At 42.9% G+C, this 19,967-nt stretch overlaps 1 protein-coding gene across 1 annotated transcript in view; it reads right to left on the bottom strand.

Annotated features, from left to right (window-relative positions):
• Positions 1 to 19,967, bottom strand: part of mpped2a (metallophosphoesterase domain containing 2a) — a 60,883-nt gene that overhangs the window by 32,410 nt on the left and 8,506 nt on the right. The window contains exons 2-3 of the mRNA XM_061068653.1: positions 10,827 to 11,008; positions 2,842 to 3,067 (exon numbers count right to left, since the gene is read on the bottom strand). Of these exons, the coding sequence (XP_060924636.1) occupies positions 2,842 to 3,067; positions 10,827 to 11,008 (408 nt within the window). The remainder of the gene's footprint in view (positions 1 to 2,841; positions 3,068 to 10,826; positions 11,009 to 19,967) is intronic.

Here is a 19,967-nt window from a genome sequence, read left to right as displayed (position 1 = left end):
TTATTGTCTATTGTGTAAATTCAATCTCTTTGGGTTTTGAAATGTGCGATTAGACGGCGTCACCTTGGACTGTTACACACATTCATGAGATCTGGAATCTGCTCGGTGACGTTTCCCGGTTGAATCGCTCTCTCGCACTATTGCAGGTTTCTGTCAGAGCAGATTATCATAAATACCATCGAGCATGTTTGATATTTACGTTTCGCGATGGGGGAGGTTCCGAGTCGATCGGTGGCAATAAGATTATTTTGTTAACCCCTCACACTTCAGGATCAGACGGGTCGAATCAGGTCTAACATCAGCTCTTACTTCATTAAAATATTGAAAGTATAATTTTAATATCTTTCCACTCGCTGCCACCACGTGATAAAATACACAGAACAGGTTTATTGTCGTTCTAAAGCAGCAGCAGACCACAGCAGCGTTTTATCAGGTGCCGGTTACACGCAACATTTCCCCGAGTGCTGCTGCTGCCGTGCCCCCCCGACCCGCGGCGCCCGGCCACCCAGGCGGCGAGCTGGCGAGGTGTTGATGAAGTGAGAGGTCACGGCGAGGTTAAGTGAGACCTCACACCGGACAAGCAGGCCAGACCCAGGGCCACGGTGGCATATGGGTGTGAAGGAGGTGAGGGAGGAAGCCGAGCTGTCCGCCCCCCTCCCCCCCTCTCACGAGACCCCCAGCTGTCACAACAGACACTGACCAATCCCACCAGGGAGAGGGGGGGGCAGCATCCTTCCTCTCTCAGGCAGGAGGATGGAGAAGAGGAAGGATGGAGGGAAAACAGAAGCTAATCTCTCCTCTCCCTGCCCGCTCTGATGTCTGAGGAATCCTGGGACCCGCCCCCGGCTCCTCCTCCTTCGCCGCTGTCCTCCGCCACTTCTGAAGCCGGGCGGAGGAACCTGCTAATTATAGAAACCACAGGAAGAAGATGTGACCTAAATAGTTATTTTCGAGTCGGCAGCAGCAGACTTGAGGAGAACCGCTGTGCAGCCAGCGACTCGGTGGGAGGAGTCAGAGCAGGACAGAGGAAGCTCCAGCTGCAGGCCGGCGAGTCGAGGTCAGAGCGCACGCCGGCTCGAGTCCTGTCAGACGCTTCGGAGCGTTTCTATTGGCTGAGGATTAATGAAGCAGTGAGAGAGCAGCACACAGATGGTGAAACTGATGATGAGGAATAACTCCGCTGGAAAGAAAACGCAAATATCTGTGCAATCTAATTACATTATTACTACTGATATTGCTGGAATGATTTGTCACTTAATTGATTTGTTAGATTTAAACGAATAATTATAAAATCCATTAGGGATTTATTTAGTTTTTGTCTAACTCAGGAAAAAAAACATTTTAGGTTTACTGATGCGAGAAGCTGCTTTCTCGTATATTAATATTATTCAGTCTTGGAGAATAATTGAGTTATTCTAAGAACAGAACACTGCGGCCCTAAGACAATAGAGAACAACATGTTCCAAGTCTAATTTCATTATCTATTAAAATTAATTTCTGTTCTGCTCATTGTGAAAGTGATGATATTCCAACCGTTGATGACATTCCATGACATTTCATGCTTTGCTGTTGGTTAAATAGTTTTCTATTTCTATTTTATTCTATTTTGTTATATAATGTTGTTTTTTATATTGTTGTTATTAGGGCTGGGCAAGTTAACTCGTTTTAATCGAGTTAACTCAAGTGATGAGTTAACTCGATTGTTTATCCGCCAATTATTTTCTTTTTTCCTGTTCTGCAGCAGTCAGCAACAGACTTTCACAAAATAAAAGCCTGACTTTCACAATAAAACAATAAATAATCAAACCTGAGTTAATGCGAGATAAAATAATTAATCGAGTTAACTCATCACTTGAGTTAACTCGATTGAAACGAGTTAACTTGCCCAGCCCTAATTGTTTTATGTTCAGTGCACCAATGACACCAAGGCAATTTCCTGTATGTGCAAACATACCTGGCAAATAAAAGAATTCTGATTCTGATTCTGATGTTTATGTGGTAAATTATAGAGCAAAGTTTTTATCCTCATGTTTTGTGCACCTTTAATAAAATTCAGTGTCATGTTTCAAAAGACGATTTCCCTTCAGGTTGAAAAGTGTCAAACTATTTCTCTCATGTAAAATAATCACCTGTGAAAAAATCTCAACCATCTTGCCGTCAACCATTTTACATCTTTAAAAAAAGAATCAATAAAAACAAATATCGATACCACTGACACCACTTAGTCTGATTTTATCGGCCAAACAGTAAATCGATGGAGCTCCAGAACCAACCCCAGTTATCCAGCTGGCTCTGATACTTATTCACAACCACACAGACTATGAGAGTTTTGCTGTTTCAGAATAAAAAACAACCACAAGAGCCCGAGAGCAAACCTCAGTAAACGCACCAGTGACCTCAGGAGAGTATTTCCTCTCGTCTCCCTTTAACAACACCCCCTCCTGCCTCAGAGTGTCAAACACACGCTGCTCACACGGCCCCCCCGACCCAACACCCTCCCCTCCAGCTCTCTCTCTCTCTCTCTCTCCACACCTGAGAGCCTCCTGACAGTGTCACGGTACCACGCGTATCACTTAACCTCGTGTCAAAACACCGGTGTAACAGAAGCCCCGGGAGCAGGCCGAGGTCCTGAGCTCATAAAGAAATGAGCGAGCTGGGAATCGCACCCTGCGAGTGAGAGAGGCCCCGGAGAGAGAGAGAGAGAGAGAGGGAAGCAGAGGAGAGAGAGCGGAGCTGGAAAACAGCCAGACACCGACACACCTTCACCTCCGGGATCCAACACACAACACTATGTGATGAGAGAGGTTTCACATGCAGGAGGAGAAGAGGTGGCGCTCTTACCATGGCGTCCCGTATATCCGGAATCCCTTGATGGTGACGTCCGAGTCCTGCAGGTACACGCCGTTCGTGAGCACCGACTGGACATTGTCAAAGTCCTCGGGTTTGAGTTTGGAGACTGAGGGGAATCGGTAGTAATCCTGCTTCACCAGCTCAGCCATAAAGTCCTTATCGAAGGTCAGCTCGTGGTTCCCGGCGATCACCACCTTGAATTCGTACGGGAGGCCGCCTGGAGGAGAGGAGAGAGAGCAGAGAGAGGGAGGTGAGAGGGAGCTCGGACGCCCAATCCACATTATCCCTTTCTAGTGTGATGGGGTTTGATAATATAAAGAGAAAATATAAAATCAATAGTGTGTGTGTGTGTGGTTCAGCATTCAAGAGAACATGGCATCAAGTTGCTTACTCCAACTTGTTGTCTGACTTTTTAAACACAGATTTGTTCGTGCACAATACAAACAAATCAGTAAAAATACCAAAAATAAGTACAAACATTCATTTACGAGAAAGTATTTTCGATTTTCTTACACTACAAATATTTCTTTTTTTTCTGCAGGTTTTCTCTCAGCAGGAGAAGTATTTCAGGAGTCGTACTTTCCACCTGCTCAGTGTGTTTCTGCAGACTCAGCAGTTTGTCTTACTATCCGACACACGGAGCCCCAGAAGCCCCTGGTAACCTAACCCTGAGCACAGATCCACATTATCCCATTCTAGTGTGGGGTGGGTTTGATAATATAAAGAGAAAATATAAAATCAATATTGTGTGTGTGTGTGTGGTTCAGCATTCGAGAGAACATGGCAAACACACTTGACATGTCTGAATTTTTAAACAGATGTGTGTACATAATACAAATATATCAGTAAAAACACTGTTGATACAAACAAAAGTACAAACATTAATTTACGAGAAAGTATTTTGGGATTTTCTTACACCACAAATATTTATTTTTCTTTCTGCAGCTTTTCTCTCATTCTAGTGTGAGGGGAGGGGGGGTTGATGTATGAGAAAATATCAAATCAATATTGTGTGTGTGTGTGGTTCAGCATTCGAGAGAACATGGCAAACACACTTGACATCTTGTTGTCTGAATATTTAAACATAGATTTGTTCGTGCATAATACAAACAAATCATTAAAAACACTGTTGATACCAAAATGTAAGAGAAAGTATTTTGGATTTTCTTACACTACAAATATTTATTTTTCTTTCTGCAGCTTTTCTCTCAGTTTGATAAGTACTTTATAAAATCCCAAGGAGTCGTACTTCCCACCTGCTCAGTGTGTTTCTGCAGACTCAGCAGTTTGTCTTACTCTCTGACACACGGAGCCCCAGAAGCCCCTGGTAACCTAACCCCGAGCACAGATCAGGACAGGGAGGAGAACTCCGATAAGCAGAGGATAAAGATGTCCTCCGCTCACAGCGTCAGAGGTTACAACCACCGCTGACGGCTCTGCTCGACCTCATCCCACCATCGTCTATCTCTGCCGGGGAAGAAAAGCTTGAACCTGAACTAAACAGAGAGGAGCTCCTATTACCACTCACATCCCCTCATCCTTCAACTTCTGCTCTGCCCTTTTCCTTCTCCTCCTTTCGCCTTCGCCATCAAGCAACTGACTTACCGCTTCATTCCGGCCGATTGAGCACTCAACCACATAGTCTGGCCTTCATCACCCCCCCCTGCTCCCTCTATATGTTTCTCCTTTAGCTCTCCTGGATTCTCATTTCCAGGTTTCCTCCTCCTGACTCTTCTCCTTTTTTTCTGACTCGTATCTTCCTCTGTAGCAGCTGCACAGTCTTCAGTCTAATTTATAGGGAGCCGAGGGTGATGCAGCATCCCGGAATCCACTTTTAATTATTTTCATTATCATTAAATATGCAGATTTCTTACCCTATTGACCATTATATATATTTATATATTTATCTTGCTCATAGTGTATTCATCATTCTTATATCATACAATATCTCTTTATACTGTAATATTCCACATATATTTCTTACTGTACAGATTTGATTTATTTACATATTCACTTTAAATAATGCATATACTCTGCACTTTTACTGCCTTTTTTGCACTTCTGGTTAGATGCTAAACTGCATTTTGTTGTATAATTACTTGTACATGTGCAATGACAATAAAGTTGAATCTAATCTGAAAATTAAGTCTGTAAAATAAAAGTAACAGTAGGAAACCCCTGTCACACTCTTCCAGAGCCGGAGGTGAAGTTGCCTGATGTTTATGTTCACGATTAAATAACAAAAAGAGAAAACCCTAAAAAATGACTGAATTTAAGATGATGTGCAGCTAAAGAATTCATAATGAATCAACACTGTGACCATACTGTCATAATACTAATGACCGTGTGGATTGTGGTCACTTTAATTGCACAAATGAACTTTATATTTAACGATTTAAGCATTTATAAGTAGAAACTGCACAAAACCATCAAACAAAGTCAAATCTTTCCCATTCACGACACAATTACGGCACCAATTTCCAAGTGAGACGCCTGCATCAAGGTGTTCAGCTTCCCAACATTACCTGATTCCCCATTTTCTCGTTAAGTGCTTTTGTCTATTTGTTCCCGTAGCAGCGGGTTATGACGCATGGCGAGAGGGAAAACCGAAGTGTGCAAGTTCAAAATTGGAAATAAAAGTGAAATAAAACTAATAGAAACCGAATACATTCAGTCTGAAATACACTGCATCCTGTGTGTGTTTGAGTGTGTGGGTGTGTGAGAGAGATTGTGTGTTCTCTCCTAATGCTGAAAATGAAAGAATCATGGTTCGCCCGGTCTATAAGTTTCATTCCTGCTGCTCTAAATTAGCTCTCGTCGCATCTCAGGATCATAAATTCCAGGCTAACCTCATATGAGAGCGCCGCCTCGCAGTCCCAGGGCACTCTAACTGGATCACGCATCCATTTACACACACACAGACACACACACACACACACACACACACACACACACACACACACACACACACACACACACACAGAGAAGGCTCAAAGCGAATCATCCTCTCCACCGGCAGGCTGGGAAAAGGTGGCGAAAACATAATTACCATCAAACAACTCCATCTCCATTACTCTACTGGGATTTTTTACTGCTTTTTATTGCCGCCATGCTACGTCCTACCGAGGGCTGCTGGTGATTCACCGAGATTTATTTTGTATTCTTCGCCGACATACAGGGATTTGAAAGACAGACAGAGAGAGAGATAGAGAGAGAGAGAGAGAGAGAGAGAATCAAAAACCAAAGCTGTGAGGAACAAGAACTACTTTATGTGTTCAGAGGAACGATTTGTCAAACCCCAAAGAACGCAGACTTACATCTATTATTTAAACATCTGCATATTCAAAGCATTTCAAATGAAAAACGTGTTTCTCCGCAGTGAAATGCTAAGTTTAGAAGAAAAATCACACTCTACGTGACATCCTGTAAATTAGAGAGGCGTATATCTTTTAAATTAAAATGTCTTCCTCGCTCGTCTCCTCAAATGAATCCTGGAGGAAATGTGACGGATCTGAATCGATACCTTTTTCTAATTAGTGCAGAAGCAGCGAATATGCACGAGTTTTGTCAAACAAGCCGTTTACGCGTCAATATATGTTTTGATGTTTGGTTGATGTTGAAAACACCCGGAGGTAAAAATATGCACCTGGAATTAACTTTAGAGCCGAACTGTCAGACTCAGAAAAACAAAATCAAAAAAGGTATGAAGTCAAAACACTGTAATTAACAAAAGTTAGAAAAGTGAAACTGTCAGAATGCAACAAAAACACAGTAAGAGTTGTGTTTTCAGCTTTAAACAAGTTCAACAAAGAGCGTTTTGAAACTAAGGGTAGTTAAATGTTTCATATGAACTTCCAGACAAAGCTTTAACCATCACGCTTTAACCTTCTGTTTTTACTGCAGAAAAAACAGAAAACAACAAGTTTATTCCATAACTAAAACGTTTTCTTATCCTCCGATCTGAATTAAAGATAATTCAATTTATTAAAGCGCTTATATTTGGAAAATAAAAGATGTTTTCAGACTTTTTAAAGCAGTTGTTCCCAAACAAGGACCTGGATGAATTTAAAAACAATTCAAGGATTAAATTCTAAATAAAACAAATAAGAACATATGTTATTAGCCTTTTGATTTTCCTTTTTATGACAAATTAGGGAATTTAAAATCCAAGTCTGAGTATTTTGGGGTCAGGGGCAGAAAAGTTTGGGACTCTAAAAGAACCCACGTCCTCCTTGAGTCAAAGAACAGGTCCGGGTTGAGATTTATAATGAAGAAAAGAATATTCAGATTATGAGACTATGGCGTCATCGCTGCATTTAAATATACAGTTTAAAAATTAAAATGTATCCAGTGCAACTGTGTATATAAGGTCTTCGCCCAACGTATATAAAAGTGAATTAGGGTTGTGATATTAGCAGAGTGTCTATTTTAAATTATGTATTTCCATAACACACACACACACACTTCTGAGGCCTCTGGGAGCAGCTTTCGGGTGGAAGATCAGAGTCGTCTGCATTGATCTCCAGTGAGATTCTGCAGGAACCCAAACAACAGTCAATGTGCCAGACAACCTGCTGCCTCCTCCAGAGTCTGAGAGGAGCAGGAGCAGGACAGACACATCCCTCAGTTTAAAAGAGCTTTAAATCCACCACGACCTCCTCCAACTCCCGACATCCGTCTAGATTTACAGTTTCTCTCCTTTTCTGAAGGTTCGTCTTTGCAGCACTTTGCTGAGGTTCTTCTGCTTCAACATGCACAGCAGCTCCTGGATGGTCCCAACTTTACTTTTTAAGAGAGTGAAAATCACAGCATGATCCTTAGGAGATCAATGCTTCTAATCATTTAGAACGTGTTCTCATTTTCTTACCCTATATCAATATCCAATGCCCTGTGCTTTCTTGTGCCCAAAATTAAATATAAGATTTTAAAATACTGGAAATCCAGTGGGTGACTGCTACAGCATTTATCAAATAATTCTTCAAGTCAGATCTTAAAAACCAATGACACTGACGGACACGTAGCTTCACAAAATTCCAAAAATGAAAAGTGTGCAAATCAGCAATAACAGAAAAATATATTTTGTGTTGTTCCTGAACACTGCCGTTGCTTTTCAGCATTAATACGTTTTGATCCAGTCTGAGTAGCTCAGTCCTTGGGCTGCAGCCCTCTTCAATTTTCAAAGAAAAAACAAATTGCTCAAATACTTCATCTTCGAAATTGTCATTTTTCCTCGTGACTTTCATCCCGCTGCCGTTAATCGACCGCGTCAGACTCTTCGTCTCTCAGAATCTCTGCCTTCATCAGAGGGGACAAAACCCGGCCTTGGACAGATTCATCAAACCTTCACACACTCGTTAGCACTTTCTGTTTTAGAGCCGAGTCTGAATGTAAAGCTGCAGCAGCACAATACAAACCACCACGTAAGCTTCAACTCACTTTAACCTTTAAACTTTGTGGAACAACGAGATCCAGATTCTAAAGACACCACATCTCCAATCAAATTTAATGTCTATAGATGTCTATATTTATCAATTCTACATTTATGATGAGTCGCTTCAGTTCAAGGAGACTCACAAAATGATAAATACAATAATTGTAAGAACATCAATTCAATATCCATTTGCCCTCAACCTGACACACACACACACACACACACACACACACACACACACACACACACACACACACACACACACACACACACACACACACACACACACACACACACACACACACACACACACACACACACACACACACACACACACACACAGTCATTTTCCACTTTGCTCTACATCGATTTCCCATTAGAGGTGATATTGCGGGTTTTCACCCTGGCTTAACAAAGAGCGCACACACACACGCAGACACACACACGCAGACACACACACACAGAGGAAAGCAGAAGTGTGTGTCGTCCCAGTGTGGCGTCAGGTGCCGTACTGGGAGAGCACGGTAGAAACCAGAGGAGGAGGAAACAGGGAATGGGCAGAGCCGGCCTGGTGAAGTGGCTGCACACACAACCTTTAACCTGACACAGTTTAACGGCTTCTCATAATAAACACAAAAGATCTGTTTTGTGCGTTTGCTTCCTTCACGCAGCTCAGTGCAGCGTCCAGTTCCTCGCTGTGGAGCTCTCGCTGTCCCTCACACTTCTCCTGCTCGTTCAGGTCCATCGAAAACATCCACAAGGTTTTTACCATCCTCTGTAGTTCAACAACAACAGTAGATGCTACTTTTACTGTGCGCAATGCACTGACTTGTATTCTTGGGCCTCCTCCAGCAACTGCAATGGATGAATCCGGTTCACACACACACACATACACATAGGCACACACACACACACACACACACACACACACACACACACACACACACACACACACACACACACACACACACACACACACACACACACACACACACACACACACACACACACACACACACACACACACACACACACACACACACACACACACACACACACTGCATCAATATCTCAGTTAGAAGTAGGCAAAATATTGATTTATTTCCCTTTTGAGACCATAGACGACAAGATGAAAACTCACTTTATAGCCTGACAAATCAAAGTGCCAGTTCTTCAGTGTTGTGCACGTAATTGTACAAATGGTGGAATCCAAAGCTACAATATTTGTCAATAATATGGCACAAGAACTTTTTAAAAAATCAGTTTACATCAAGCTGGCGTTCATGTGCAAACGAAAGGAATCGCAGCTGTAGTGAACTTAAAAATATGGAGGAGGAACAGATTCAACAGTTTCCGTGTGAACTGTGAAACAAACCTCAAAACGCTGAGAGGAGCCCTGGATGTAATTCCAACAAAACCTCAGGTTGTAACGCTCGGCAGAGAAGCAGGGCGGGGGGGGCTTTCAGCTGAACACGACCAAAACACAGCGAGCAAAACCCACGGACGGGTGAGAAGTGGATTATGTTTCAGGAAGCAGGTTTGAAAAGTTCCTATAGATGCCTGGATTATTTTTCATTTTATCTTTCTGGCTGTGAAAAGTGGGTCAGTGCTGGAAATCCAGTGGAGCTGCAGTGAATCCAGACCGACTGCCTCTGCTGTCGTCTACAGAGAGAGAGAAACTCTGACAGCCACCGCTCGTCTCCACAGGGGGCGAGGGTTCGATTCCCAGAACACAGACTCAGAGAGGAGTTCAACTACCAGCTTGGTAAAAGCTAAACGTCCAAAACATAACGGGTTATTCCTTAAAAGAGCAAGTCTTGTTGCCTTTATTCTCACTGGATGTTAATAATCATCCTCCATCCAGAGAAGGTTTGTAACGAGATGGAAAAATAACTTCGATAAACAACAATCTCACATCTTTAATTCCTTCTACGTCAAACAACATCACATTTCGTGTGGAGCCTCCTTCTCTTCATCCGAGAATAAAACAGCAAAGTGAATTCTCCTGTCATCCGTTTCTTTACAGTCCACATTTATTCGCCTCCCATCAGATAGCGAGATATATTGAATATGCACAACTTTAATTTTTAGTTCGAAACCAATTATGTAAGCTGATACAGAAATGTCTCGAACTTATTTCTGCATCTGCCAGCATCTTAGTGTAGATTGTTTCAGATGCTAACACAAAAGAGATGAAACCACTGGCTGCTGGGATTGAAAACACACACAGACAGACACACACAGCCACACACACACAGCCACAGACACACACACAGCCCAGAGCTCCCTCCCACAGCATGGGGCCAGAAGGAGAGGTCAAAGGTTAACTGGAGTAGGGTGTAAGGTCAGAAAGGTTAAACTGGACACTTAAGCGCAGCAGTTGTGAGGTCACCAGGGAAGTGTGTGTGTGTGTGGGGGGGATTCATTGTGTGGTCCAGCTACTGGTTGTACATGCAACCCCCCCCCTTGCCGATCCTCAGACACCCACATGTCAGAGGCGTAGGAGAGTGAAAGCTGGTGAGCAGATGAAGGAGCAGGTCAGTACCTAGCCATTCGTTGAACTTCTTGACCTCGGAGGGAAGGCCCAGCTCGGTGAAGTCGCCCGTGTGCAGCAGCACGTCGCCGTAGGGCATCTGGATCCCGTCGGTGCGCGAGTGTGTGTCGGACACACACACGAACCGGGTGTGTCCCGCCGGCTTGGGGGTATCGTATGGAATGGGGTCCACCCTGAAGAGAGAGAGAGAGAGAGTTGGTCAAAGCTGCGCTGGAGGAGAACAACGTTAAAGTTAGAGACTCTTGACTCCACGTCTAGAGTCTCTAATTGGCTGACTGTAAACACTGATGTTCTTTTTAATAACACAAAAGGTTGAATAAGTTGCATGTATAACATTCGGAAAAGCATTGGGTGTGAGCGAGCATCGTGGGCCTCGGCCAGAACACAGAGATCTGACACAGACGAGACAGAATATGATTGATCGGAGTCATGATGGAATAACTTAAACCACATTGTTTCCCCAAGTTTGACTATAAACTATACAAGAAACTATAAAAATACATTTGGCTCTTGATATGCTTCCATTGAATTGAACGGCCTGTTACTGTTAACTCTGTGTTTGACCAGATTACATTACATTACATTACATTTCATTTCATTTAGCTGATGCTTTTATCCAAAGCGACTTACAATAAGTGTATTCAACCCCGAGGGAACAAACCAAGAACAAGAATCAAGAGTGTACAAGTTCTTCAAAAATAAAGCAAAACTACAAAATGCAATAAGTAAGTGCCATTTAAGTGCTACTAAACTGTTAGTTTCAAAAATTGTTAGTAATTTTTTTTTTTTTTTGAGTTTATCGTCAACTTTAGAGCTCGATTCATGAACATTTCCATCATCATCTTACTGTCACTTAAAAACTGTTTGCAGCAGCGTAACTCTGAGCTTCATAATATCAATTTTAAAAAGGTTTGAGTGTTTTAAAGTAGTTTTGGACCCATGAAATTATACATCAGTGAAGTATGTTAAATTCTGTACTGCCACCAAATAAAAGGACCAAACACCAACTGTCCCTCTGGCGTCTGCCCTTGCTTTGATTTTGACATTTTGAACATTATGCTTTAAAAAAAAAGACATCAAAATTTGCCCTTTTCCCTTTGTTATGTTTTAAAAAGGTGTTCTCGACAAAGAAGCATATTTTAAGGTACGTATGCTAATGTCATCCTCGTGCAGGAACTGGAACCGCAGAAATATAATTTGTTGTTCCGAAATAAATCCCGAGGTCCAGAGAACAAAAACGTGCAACAGGAGCGAAGAAGCATCCGAGAGAAAGGAGGAGACAGAGTTCCAGCCGTGATGAATGAGTCCTGGAGAAAAACAACCAGCACTCGGGTTGATTTGTGCACACGCGGAGGGCAATGGCTGTTTTGTGGCATCAGATTGGCTAAAGAGACGGAGAATTAAAGCTTCTATCCATTATCTGAGGGGGGGGGGAAACACTTAGACCCAAGTCTGCCTGGAAAAAAAGCCTTTTATTCGGCCTCTTTGTTCAGCGCACGCACGTAAAAAGGAAGAAAAACCTGCACTTTTCTGACTGAAAGGGAAGCGGGCGGGGGGGGGGGAGAAAAATCATCTTGTCTGTAATTGAAGTTCTACAATGTGCAATTCTCCAGCACTCTGCCACTGGACCATTATTTCATTAGAAGGGATGTCACTCTGTCGACAACATCAGACAAATAATCAACAGTGCCATCTCCGACCTGACAAGCGCACACACACACACAGACACACACAGACACACACACGCAGTTAACTCGCACTTGTGCACAAACATTGCGTGAAAACAGCCGCGGACGCAGATGAAATCAAAAGGTTTTTGAAGGAAGAGGTTATTAACGGAGATGGAGGAAATAGGAGAATCTCCCTGGCCGGTGGGCTACGCTGCATTTTAAGGGTCTCATTCCAGAAACAATTTTTCAGTTTCGCCATTTCTGTGCGACTTTGAGCAGAAATATCAGATGTGGAAATTCTGGATAAAAGATCTCTGAAATCTGCTGTTTGTTTTTTTTGAGTTGTACAATCATGTGTAAGGTCACGTTAATGACTCTGGCTCAGTGTGTTGAGGGAAACCGCTGTTTCACAAGGTTTCTGCCGGTTTCAACAATCTTTTTAAAGAGCTACGTCAAGTACAACAAACATATACTTCCTTATAATTGAAAGAAAGGTTGTTGAAAGTAACATTATCTACACAGAGAGAGAGAGCGTATCCACGGTCTTTCCCACAGTCGAGCTGAGTGGAACGAGGTGTTTGTAGATAATCAGTTCTCAGTTTCAAATTGGTCTCGTTTGTAGTTTTATTATCACAAATTAATATCTGTATGGTTGAAAAGGAACAACACTCTGCCACTAGACCATTATTTCATTAGGAGGGATGTCACTCTGTCGACAACATTAGACAAATAATCAACAATGCCATCTCCGACCTGACAAACACACACACACACAGACACACCGCTGTTTCACAAGGTTCCTGCTGGTTTCAACAATCTTTTTAAAGAGCTACGTCAAGTACAACAAACATTAAGGAATATCATAATCCCAGAACTACTTATACTTCCCTATTATTGAAAGAACGGTAGTTGAAAGTAACATTATCTACACAGAGAGAGACTGCTGGTATACGAGATGTATTCTGACCGAGGTGTTTGTGGATAATCAGTTCTCAGTGTCAAATTAATCTTGTTTGTAGTTTTATTACCGCAAATTAATATCTGTATCGTTGAGAAAGAACAACACACACACACACACACACACACACACACACACACACACACACACACACACACACACACACACACACACACACACACACACACACACACACACACACACACACACACACACACACACACACACACACACACACACACACACACACACACACACACACACACACACACACAGAGATACATCACAAACTGTGGAGGCAAAACATTCAAACTCATTTTAAACTGCAATGCAAGTAGCGTTAAAAGAACATTAACATAATTAAGACTAAACCAGAACGTATTTAAAACCGGGCACGTAATATTTAAGACTTTTTAAAGCCTGAAATTCAGATTAACACAGAAACCTTCGTTTGAACTCCACCCAGCATCTGTGCTCACTGTGGTCAGAAGTCTGGAGTAGGGACAGGCAATAAGGATAAAAATCTTTAATTATGTTTCACAATTTGGTGAGAAATGAAAGGAGAAGTCGCAGTAAAGAGTGTTAGTAAAATGTTAATCCAGCGTGAGCCTCAGATGTGTCTCTGAACTCTACTGGAGGGACGAGCGTCCTTCTGAAGACGGTTCCACATGGAGAGAGACTCCCAACACCTCAACAGAAATCCTCCACTGGTTTCTCAACTGGTTTGGGATCTGGTGCAACACGATTCACATTATTCAGGAATCTGGATGTTGCATTTCTTCTTGTTTTGTTGATCGTCTTTATGTCGTAATTTACAGAATAATTTCGGACAAAACTGAGAGACCAGACATCAGAGTCTGTTTCTAATCAATCCAGGATTAGACCCTTAAAAACTCACATCATGTAAATACAATTTTTGCCGCATAAAACTCAAATTCACAGATTTACGACCCGACAACCCTGAGATATTAAAAGGGCCTTGATGGTTTAATGTCAGTTAAAAAACAGCCATGCAAAATTAAACTGCCAAATTAGTGTCGTCTTGCCGTGCGTGTCCCACAACTCCGAAGTCTAACCACCATTTGTAAGTCACCATCTGTGATCGGTAGCCGCTGTGTGCAGCCGGTGAAGCAGCTGCAGACACGCTGCCTCTCAGTCCCCGGGGGGGGGGGGGGGGGGGGGTTCTGTGGTTTCTGCCTCTGCAAAAACCCGGATGATTCTGAAACAGCGAGCGAGAGGAAGCTGGAAATGTGACTGACACACTGGCTGCGTTCAGGGAGACAGCGGCACAGCCGGGAAAAACACTACACAACCCCCTTCATCAGTTTAGAAAACAATACTTTCTGGGTTTCTTTGTTTTCCACGACAGTGAATTGAACGTCTTCGGGCTTTTGACTGTCGGCTGTCACCTCCAGTGCTTGGATGGGACATTTCTACTGGTTTCTGGCAAATGACAAATTGACTAATTGACAAAACTAGACTTAGCAGAGCATGTAGCTTCATCAAGGCCCAACAGGCTGCAGCAAATCACACACACTCAAAGAAACACTGAACGTGCCTGATTTCTTTGATTTAATCAGATTCAAATCAAAATCCATGAAATATTTCCTGGGAAAATTGGTAAAAATGTCAAATCATCCATCTTAAAACGATAAAGTAAGTGAAAAAGCTGACTCCACCCTGCAGACTGTAAACCTACAGAACTTTGATGCAGCTCAGAACCAGTATCTTCAAAAAGCTGCTTCTGTTTATATAATATCACTTTGTCTGTGATTTTTTTTTATTTTTACTGTTTATAACCGCAGATTCAGACGTTCCTGAACACTGGTTGTATAGATGAGCCTCCAATCAGCCGGAGGATGGTAACTAGACAGGATTTGTAATCTCATACTGTGGTGATTGTGTCTTCACATTGGTGAGTGTAATCATGGCCTTTCAGTTTTGTGTCCGGGCCCTTCGGTCCGCTGCCTGTGGCGTGTGTTCCCTCGATCAACCGCCTGCAGACGGTCAGTAATCGGTAGTTTCTCCTGCAGAACTCTTTCTCAGATCTCAGCTTTACTCCGAGACGCCGCAGCAGAACGAGCTCAGCCTCAGCTGCCAGAGTGGACTGAATGAAAGAGGAGCTACAGAGGTAATAATATTTACTATTGACTGTGTGCAGCAAATATGGACACACACACTTTAACCCAAGCCAGCAGAGCAGCACACACATTGCAGTGCAGCTGCTGATTTGATTTGTTGCTGCCTGGACGTCTCTCGTCAGGGAGGACGGACAAATGAGGAGACGCATACATACACATAGATATATTCATGCATATTAAAAGACCAAGTGGAGAGAAAAACAAACAATCTCCATCTCCACCTCGTTCCTTTGAGATTTAATCCGCCCGGAGAATGTAAGTAAACACCAGCAGCCCCTATCAATTAGAGCCGGCCGGGCCAAGAAGCCTTCACCACGCTGCTGCGTCGGTTTCTCCTCACACACACAAAGACACAGGGCCTCTGTCTTTCCTGTTAACATATGACTGTATAACAATCTAGAGGTTCATTAGTAATGTATACAGGGGTTCAGGAGTTCAGCCGAGCAGCACACGCCTCTGATCTGCTGTAAACGGAGACGCTGAAAATGAAAAAAACTCTTCCTGTGCTCCGGCAGCAGGTAAAAGAATATTCTCCAGCGACGGCCGGATCTGCGCTATAGCATGAAGGTTCGTGTTAACATGTCTGAGCTCCGGCGTGACATCAGAAGGAAGACTGCAGAGGGAGAAGGAGTGCAGAGGGGGGGGGGGGGGAGAGGAGGAGAAATGCTAATGCACTCGAAGAGGGCAGCCGCACACTCTCAAATCCGCCATGACATCGGAACTGACACAAAAAACCAAGTCTGTGGCTGCAGAAATATCTGCTCGATGAAGAAACGTCTGTGATCATCCAGCAGAGGAAACTTCAAACCCCCCCCCTCACACACACACACACACACACAGACAGACACACAACTCGGGAACTCTGCAGAGACCCGATGGCTGTTAGTCACTTCTATCTGCAGCCATTTTAGAGAAACAAAAAAATATGTTTCTGTATTTGTGAAACTTCAGATTCATTCTTTTTCTATGTGTGAAAATAGTGTCAAAGACAGAAATATGCTTATAACGAGATTACATAAAACATAAAGCGGTTAGAATGACGTATATGATAATGATGTGGGATAATGGGTGAGAGGTGAGTCCATGACACGTGTCCATCTTTAATATCTGAGGACAAGTTAATGTGTGTGAGGAATGTGGTGTTAATACCACTGTGATAATAAATATATGATGTAATAGCATGATAATGGTTATAATAAACCAATAGGATATGATTTAATACTGTTGCTCTCACCATTAAACAAAGATTAAAAGATATCATGATTAAACGTCACGTAATATACCCTATAATATAATAATAACCATTATAAAGAGGTGCAGGAGTTCTTAAGCCTGGAAATCCTGTTATATCCCATTATAAAGATCCACAGATGGAAGAGGACATTCTGCGTTTGGGAATGAATATGAAAATGAAAATTCAAACAAATCCAATTTGTTCTTTCATTTGTTTCCTCAGCCCGAACACCTGAACTCGAGCTTTATTCAAGTCACTGAATGTCACAGGGCAAATTCAAAAGGGATTGTTACTGCAACTGGAAACTTAACGCTTCATTATGATGCCATGTTGTGATGATAAACACGACAACCTGCAGTTACACAATCAAAACAAAAAACCTGCAGCCTCCACAACTCACACAAATAGCTAATTTCTAACATTTATGTCAAAATAAGACTGACAAGCTGGAGTCGATTCGGCTGAGAAACGCTTGCAGATCTGAAAACTACAAAAGGTAAATATGAAAATCCCCCAGCAGTGTGTGTTTAACCCACACACACACACACACACACAGGCAGCTGCTGGTTGCATGTGTGAAGGAGCAGGACTCGGTGAGGGAGAGAGAGAGGAGAGAGAGCTCTGTGATGTCTGTGGGAGGAGATTCCCTCTGACGGAGCACACTTGGCTCCGTGGCCTTTTGGAAAAACACACAAGCAAATGGGGTCAAAGTTCAACCCGAGCTTGCTTCTTCAAACACGACACTTAACTCGCGGCAGATAAGAAGGTTGCCGTCGCCGTCGCCCGCGGACTCGTGGAGCGCTTTGAGGAGGACGCCACGTAATCACTGTGATTGATTGCAAGTTTCTTTTTTCCGAAAGAAAAAACCCTCGAACTGCACAGCTCCCAAAAAACTGTCTAAACAACTACACAGCTCTTCAGTGTTTGTAGAAAAACATCCAATCAACTCCGGGAGAAATACATGTATAAATAGCGCTGGCGACAGGAATCACTGCAGAACAGGAATCTGTACATAACTGAAATGTATGATTTTATTAGAGTAGAGGATTAAAGCTAATAGAGGAAATCGTCAAGCTTGTGCCTGTCTCCATTTTCCAAATTTGACTGTTTCCTCTTTCCAGGTCTTCTTGTCACTCTTAAAGTTTAAAGTGATTTCATTGGTTCTGCTTTGGTCTGAAACCATTATGGATAATTTCACTAAAACAAAACTAAGCCGATTTCTCGACAGAAAGAAAAAACCTCTAAAGATTCGAACCCATTCATAACTTAACTGTCATTAATGACCAGGGTTGGATGACTGTACAATCAACAATATGTTTTTCAGATTAATTTATTCTGCTGTTAATTACTTCATATGAATAATAAAACTATTAACTTGGCAGAATGTGATTGATTAGGAGCGTTGCTAAATCTTTTTTTCTCACTCGTCTCTTCTCGGGAAAGACAAAGACGCGATTTCCTCTGAGACACGTTGTTCCATAGGATTAGTATAGTATATGTATTTAACGTCACAGGTTTCTTATGTGTCTGTATGTTCACTACACGACCAAAAACATGAGCATCGATCTGCTGCTTCATCTGCCAGGTTCAAGTTTCCTACGAGATGTTGAACCTGGCAGATTGTTCCCGAGCGCTGAACCCTTAACTATTAACCTTATTCATATTAAATATTAGGTCATCTATTAAGATTCCCCTCTCCACCCTAAGAACAGCAATGTCCAGACATTACTTGTCGTGTAATATAGCTAATTAAAGCTGGGTTGACCTCTCAGTCCTGACAGGGTTAATGAGGTCAACGGCCTCTCAGCTGACCACTTGTCTCAGACAGAAATACACAACAATCACAGTTTGGCCTGTGTGTCTCTACATTTTATACCTGCTGCCAGAGGATTAGCCTCCAGCTCCTCCTCCTCCTCCTGCTGCTCCTGCTCCTGCTCCTTCTTTGTTAATGCAGAGTTCCTGCTAATGATTCCTCATCAATGAGGACGTCAGTGAGGGCAGATCCACCTCAAACCTCCGGGGTCAAAGGGGAGAATGTGGAAAGAGCCGGCTCATCAACTACAGCTGAACTGCACAGTGTGACCACTGGAAAGGCTTTATTCATTTTACTGCTTTAAACTACTTTCAAAGATCAACTGACACGACAGATTGATCCGTTCATTATACAACATTTGTAGCTCTTCAAGTTAATAGTTAATGTCATAATTCAGACAATCCGTTAAAAGGTTAAAGCCGGTTTCCTGGTTTTGAATCGGTCTTGTTGGACTGTTGAGCTGTTTCCAGACAAAGCGTTCCTTCGATGATCAGAACTAGAATCTCAGCCGCTGATGACTAACTGTAAATGCACCAGTGTGCGTCGACGCCTCCCGGTTGAAATACACAACAAAGAGTGTCAGAGAAAATGTGATGTTTGTGCGTCCACGACACGGAGAGACACATTCCGAAGCTAATCACAGCCGAGCCGAAGACAAAATGCAAAATACCGAGCTCACGGGTTCTTTTCAACGCTCTTTCAGGAGAAACATCAAAAACACAATGCTCCTCGTTTCCTCTTTCTATAACCTCTGCATCGGTTCCCCTCCCCCCTCCTATAGACTGACACACACACAGACACACACACAGACACACACACACAGACACACACACACACACCGCTCACTCATCCACGGTGCAATACCATTTCTCTGAGAGGAGCAGAGAGCGAGCGCCTCTCTTATCTTCTGCGTTTCAGCTGTCTGCGCTAATTCAATAAACTTCAGAGGAACAAAATGAACACAGGAATAACGGAGAGGGGGTTTGTGATGGTGCTGCTGGTGGTGGTGATGGTGGTGGTGGGGGGTGGGGGTGGTGGTGGCAGGGAAGGGGGGGGGGCACATGGGAGTGGAGAGCGAAGCAAAGGTGGGAGACAAGAAGAAGTAGAGCACACAGAATGTAGAATGCTACTAAAAATGGAGGAAACAAGAATTCGGAAATTAAAAAAAGGTGATTTAATTGATTTAAAGGAAAATATGACGCCCTTTTGTCTTAATCCAAACCCCCCCCGACCCCACTCCCCCTGTGTTCGGGGAGGGTGGGGGGGTGCGTCCTCGTCCTGTTACTTCTTTCATTACGGCTGCGAGCACACAAAGC

The sequence above is a fragment of the Limanda limanda genome, chromosome 3 (assembly GCF_963576545.1).
Source record: "Limanda limanda chromosome 3, fLimLim1.1, whole genome shotgun sequence".
Classification (NCBI taxonomy): domain Eukaryota; kingdom Metazoa; phylum Chordata; class Actinopteri; order Pleuronectiformes; family Pleuronectidae; genus Limanda; species Limanda limanda.
Note: the sequence above shows the minus strand (reverse complement) of the source record. Positions and strands in the feature narration are given on the sequence as shown.